We start from the raw sequence: 6,225 nt of genomic DNA, 5'->3' as shown, positions 1-6,225 counted from the left end.
TACCTCTGATTGATTTAGATCAAAAATTGGTGTCAATAATGTCAACCCCATTCTCCTTCTAATTCCCTTACATTTAGAAAAGATCACTGTGGTTTCCCTCAAACTCATGGAAAGGCTAAAGTTGGCCTAGCCCCAAGTACTGTAAAAGTCATTCATCTTCTACTCATTGTCCAAGACTACAAGTGTTTTATCTTCCCTCATTTGAGAATCCTCTTTTACCCCCGCCCCCCACCAGGATTAGAAAAGACAGCCCTTGGTGGTCACAAAAACAGCACCAAAAAATTCACAAACAGCAACAAGAGTCCCTGCTATGATTCCAGCTATGACTCCCTCATATGCATATCCCTCCGCCACCTTTTTTTTTTTTCCATTTGAAAGTAGTCATTTATTAACTGACCAGATTACAAAAATAATCATGGTAGATACCTTAGTTCATCCTTCTAATAAGCCTATTGATCTGGTCTTCCCTGTTGCCAGCATCTCCACCTTCTACAAAATGGGGTGGTCTTTTTCTTCATTCCACCGCGTGGAGGAGATAATTTGAAGGGCCATAAAACGTTGTTGGCTTCTTTGAAACGTTTTCCAACGGTATAGATCTCGTGAATCAGATCCTCCATGCAGATGATGGCATATTTACCAAGAGACCGAGCAATCAATGTGTTATCTGTCAGGGCAATTCGCTTCTTGTTGATCTTGCCATAACCACGCTTGTAGATCAGTTCATTCGCTGACTTCAGGTCTGGGTCCCCCCATGGTTCCACCATCCTTAGCATGTTAACCGAAGCCTTGTTGAGCTTAACAAAGGTGCCATTGAAGATCTGGCGAAGGCGAAGAAGCTGCAACACCTTTGGAACCTCTGGGCTCACACCACTGATACCTCTGACCCTGATGACAAATGCCAGCTTGGGTTCTGCAGGCACGTGGAAGTTGCCGGCTTTTCTCGCCATCCTCGCCATGCGAATCTCAGTTCTGTACACCTGCCTGTATTCCCTGTGGTAGTGCTTAGCCTTTTCATAGAGAAGCTTCCTCCTTGCCTTTCGAAGCATCTTTTGGGCAAACTTTTTTCTCAGACGTTTGATCTTCAACTCCGCGAAGTTCCTTCGCTTTTTCTTAAGGGTTTCCGGCACAGCAGGAACCTTCTTCTTCTTCTCTTCTGCACCCTCCATGGTTCCAGCGGGAAAAAAAGAGGAAGTTGGCGCATGCGCGCTGTCCACTTAAAGACGACAAGCATTGCATGGACTTTTTTTTTTTTTTTTTTTCTGGAATGTATTTCTGTTTAATGCTGAATATAAAATCTGAGATTTCACCAGTGCCTGTAGAGACAAACGCATACACACTGATATCTAAAAACAATGATTATGCAGATCAAAGTGGGCACGGACACTTCAGAAACACTGTTAAATGAAAAGCATTTCTAGAAAAAGCAAAACCTTATAGAGCAAAATCAAGTTTAAAAAAAAAGAAAACAGAAAAAAAAATAAAAATAAAAATAAAAAAAAAAAGAAAACAGAAAGAAGCTTTGGTACCTTTCAATAACAGAGACCAAAAACAAGTTTAGCTCATTTAAAAATATATGTAATACAAAAACAGCCAGGTATTTAAAGGAATGTATAAAACAGAAATAAATCTAAAATATGTATAAGAATCTGAGAGAGAGAAAAAAATCTTCCTTTTCTCCTCTTTGATTTTAATAGAACACCAGAATTTGGAAAAATAAGTATTTCCCCAACTAAATTTTCTTTTGGTCTGCATATACCTAACAGGATGGCACTCTATATTTTATCTAATTTTAAAATGGCATAATTTTATTTTTAGCAGCACATATCCTTTGTCCCAATAAGCCTACTACAGGAAATAAAAATTGTCTTGAAATGCCTTTGATATTACATCTACATCTGCAACTCTCACCTATTACTTTCCTAGGTTTTTAAGACCCTGCATATTCAAATCTAAAGGCATCTAGTTAAAGAAGGGAACAAGAAATCATTACATGTTTGTTTTGGTAAAACATTACACGTAAAGAGACAATAGCACAGGGAAATAGCTTCAGGTGTTTATCAAACACCTGTACTACGAAGGACTACTTTGGAATCTTCAGTAGTACAAACTCAATGTAAGTGGAACAGAGTATTAGAGATCATTGAAGCAGTCACAGCATCCACCAATATGCAAATGAAGATATTTAGTATAATGCATAAGAAGACATTCCATGTAATGAAAGAAGAGAAAAAGACTGAATAAAAATGCCTTGCTTCTTGCCCAGATAGATCATCCAGCTCTGTGACCTTCAACAAGCCAGTTAGTGTAAAGTCTCAGGTTTTTTCATTTGCAAAATAAAGGCCATGATACCTTTCCTGCTCATCTCAGGGTCTTTGGGGAAAACTACCTCGTCTCCCAATGTCCTGGTTTCTTCCCCCAACAATGTAATATGCTTGGATTCTGCCTTAAAACAAATAAATGATTTAACAAACAAAAAACAACCTTGTCTTATTCTACTTTCTTCTCCAAGAATTACCTGATTTCTCTCCCATTCATTGTGAAATTTATTGAAAGGATTATAGCTGCTGCCTCTGCTTCCTTATCCATCCTTCACTTTCTCAGTTACTCAACAGCTACGCATTTGTCTTTGATCAATCCATTCATAAAATTTGTTTTTATTATGTCACTAATAACTTCCAAATTCCAAGTCCAATAGCCACTTTTCATGATTAGCTAGTAGCAGTCAATTGGTCATTGGACACTCCTTACTCAGAATACTTTTTTTTTTGGTACCCTTAATTCAAAATTCAGAACTCTCTTCTATGCCTCTCTCTTCTCATACATACTAAATAGTCAGCAGAGACGATATTATCAATTACTCTGACTTTCATTTCCTTGTGGATCGGTTCTTGTGAAATATCCTGGGCTCCAGTGCAGTATCTATTGCTCTAATGCCCCGCTGACAACAGCTGTTGACGCCTATAGTGAGGGAAACCTATAACTTGTTTCCTGATTTGTTAGGCTAATGTTGCTCATCCCTAATCTGGTGAAAAGGGCTACTCTGCCATTGGGTACACCAGTGAACACTGCAGATGCATCACTGTTTCCCCTCCCTTCCCCTTCTCTAGGGCTCTTTTACCTAACTGGATAATCTTTGGTGTGAGGTGGTGAAGTCAGACCATATCCCAGCCATCTGCCGCCTCCTCCTCTAAGGCTTAAAAGAAAACTACAAAGTCCTATGGAAAATGGGGAGTCTGCTTCTGCCCTTTCTCTAGTGGTTATGCTACTGTCTTAGATACCATTTGGGCGGCTACATGTAAATGGCACTCCCTCTGAGAGAACCTCGATTTTTCTAATTGGTAGGTAGGAACGTGAGAAACAAATATTCTTTTTTTATTTTTTTATTTTTTAAAAGGTTTTATTTATTTATTCATGAGACACACACACACACACACACACACACACAGAGGCAGAGACATAGACAGAGAGAGAAGCAGGCTCCATGCAGGGAGCCTGAAGTGGGACTCGATCCTCAGACTCCAGGATCACACCCTAGCTCAACCACTGAGCCACTCAGGTGTCCCAAACATTCTTGTTTTAGAAGTCCTGAAAATGTATCTGGTGCTTCTACTACTAGAATTATGATGTTGTAGACTGAGGAGAAAACGGAAGGACAAAAAGAATGGTTTTATACTTCATTTTCTGTCTCTTCCTAGCCAGCTCCCCCTGGCAACAGACTGGCTATTTTCATTTTCATTCTCCTCAGCTTACAATTTGCTCTTCCCTTTTCTGGGGCCAAGATCTCAATATACATATAACATATTCGCATATTATTCTATATGCATTCAATAATAATATTCAATAATATATTCTATTACATCATTATATATTATATTCAATTATACACACACACACACACACACACACACAGACATAATTGCTTCCATTTCTCTGGAGAACCTTGACTATAACAAGGTCTTTGTGTCCTGGAGTGCCTGTTGATAAATCAAATTAAATGAGATAGTGAAAGTAAGCATATTTTCTAACTCTAGGGAAGTATAACATGGGGTAATATGGGCCAGTATATTGACCAACAGTGGGCTCTGACTGCCCACTTGGTCCATCAGACTAGTGCAGAATCTGAAAGGAAACATTGTTAATATTCTCTATGATACAAAAGGATGGCCAAGTAGATATGCTAGGCATCAATTCACTAAATCTCCAAAGACAATTTAATTTTAATGACTTTTATTACAGAAGTCTGTGATATAAGACTTAGAACTTCTGATCATGTCTTTCTGTGGGACTGTGGAATTTGTGTTAAAGATCACTAAAAGTTTGGAAATGGCATCTCTAAAATTAAAATTGAATGGCTATGGTCATGTTTATTTGCCAAAGGCATGGTTGGTAGTATAAAAATATGATCTATTTCAGCTGCCTATGTAGCATCTTAATAAATGCACTGACTCATGCTGTGATTTTAGTCACTTGAGATGAGCTTTTTGGATTAAACACTTTTCCCCTGACTCAAACTCATTTTTTGTCTAATCTTTACTACCTTCTACAAATTTATGCAGACAGGCTGTGCAAATGGTGGAAGGAGGATAAAGAAACCTCTTTGGCTTTGAAAATTTGCATTTTGATTTGTGCAGTGCTAAAATTGTTCAGAGGTGGTTAAAACAGAAGAAGCATCTACCTAGAGGTATGAACCTGAGTGAAAATGAGAAACAGCGGGGGGTATCCAGCTAAGTGTTTTCCCTATAAATATCCATTGGAATTATTCAGGGAGAAACAAGACTAAAGAATTTTTAAGTATGATATACCAAAGGGCTCTAGAAATTGCTTTTATGCTAAAAGTAGGGAATATGAAAGTGTTAAGAAGGCAATTATCACTTGTAATCTAATTATCAATTGACTCCATGTGAAAACTAATGGATTTATAAACTCTGAAAGTGAATTATAGCTACCTCAAGGAAGGAAAACAGTATGCTCATCCATTTATTCAAAAACTATTTATTAATAATCTAATGTGACAGAGAGTTGGGTTTCAGTGACAAACTATGAGAAATTGGTTAGACACAAAATAATCAATGAAACACGTGATAAACAACATACCAAAAGGCTATGGGAGGTACTATAGGAGAAATAAGCAGGTGTTTAGGGAGGGAAAACAGAAATCCAAAGTGAGAAATCTTCCAGACAGATGGTCAGGAAACACCTCTATCAGTTTGTGACATTTCATCTGAGATCTAAAGAATAAGGAGAATCATGGGAAAGTTGTCCAGGTAAAGTTGAGACTCGACACAAAGACTCTAAGGCTAGAGAACCTCCTTGAAGCAAAAGCGAGAGGAAGCATGATGGGAAATCCAGACTAGAGTCAAATCATGTATCATCTTCTAGATCAGGATTAAGAGCTCACCAGTTTTATTCCAGCACAACAGAAAGCTATTGAGAAAATGTAAAAGGAGAAGTAGCGTGATCATGAATGATATTTCAAAAAGATTTGTTTTGTGGGGAACTAAAAGGAAGAAATACAAAAACAGACTAAGTAGAAGGCTGTTCTAGGAATAGAGATGGGCTTGGACTAGGGAGTGGCAGAGCAGAAAAGGAGAATGCATTGAATAGACACAATTTAGAAGAAAAACTAGAAAACTGTGTATTGAGCAAATACAATTTAGAAAGAAAAGAATTAAGAATGGTTTTTGTCTTGAACAAATGATGGTACCAGTAAAAAAAAAAAAAAAATGGAGAATATCTTGCAGGTGGACAGGGAAATCAGTTGATCTCGTTGGTTTTTTTGCTGTTGTTTTTTTTTTTTTTTCAATAGAGGTCTTTTTTTTTTTTAAAGATTTTATTTATTTATTCATGAGAGACACAGGTTTGAGGCAGAGACACAGGCAGAGGGAGAAGCAGGCTCAATGCAGGGAGCCCAATGTGGGATTCTATCCGGGGTCTCCAGGATCACGCCCTGGGCCGAAGGCAGCACTAAACTGCTGAGCTACCCAGGCTGCCCAATAGAGGTCTTTTCATTGAATCTTTAAAATGTTACAAATAGGTCCTAGGAATCATCCAGAATTTTGTTGTTTCTATATTGAACAACTCTTAAACCTTATTCATCAGTCTGTTGAACTTTTCTTTTTTTGTAGGTATAGATACCATCCAAATTTTTTTTCTCATTGCCTTATTTTTAACTGTTGTGTCTTGCTGAATCAAAGAAGCTGGATTTGATACAAGTTCAATGTCATA

General features: G+C 37.8%; 1 protein-coding gene across 1 annotated transcript; it reads right to left on the bottom strand.

The window, feature by feature from the left end:
• Nucleotides 1–355: 355 nt before the first annotated feature.
• On the bottom strand, nt 356–1,166 carry LOC121474897 (60S ribosomal protein L7-like). Its single transcript, XM_041728055.1, has one exon. It carries the CDS (start codon nt 1,164–1,166, stop codon nt 450–452), a length of 717 nt encoding a protein of 238 aa, XP_041583989.1. The 3' UTR covers nt 356–449.
• Between the last annotated feature and the right edge of the window lie 5,059 nt (nt 1,167–6,225).

This window comes from Vulpes lagopus, chromosome 13 (genome assembly GCF_018345385.1).
Source record: "Vulpes lagopus strain Blue_001 chromosome 13, ASM1834538v1, whole genome shotgun sequence".
Classification (NCBI taxonomy): domain Eukaryota; kingdom Metazoa; phylum Chordata; class Mammalia; order Carnivora; family Canidae; genus Vulpes; species Vulpes lagopus.
The sequence above is the reverse complement of the archived record's forward strand: the minus strand, read 5'-3'. Positions and strand labels throughout refer to the sequence as shown.

Excerpts from the sequence above, each read along its gene's own strand:
- LOC121474897 (XM_041728055.1), bottom strand. The coding sequence starts at position 1,166 with ATGGAGGGTGCAGAAGAGAAGAAGAAGAAGGTTCCTGCTGTGCCGGAA.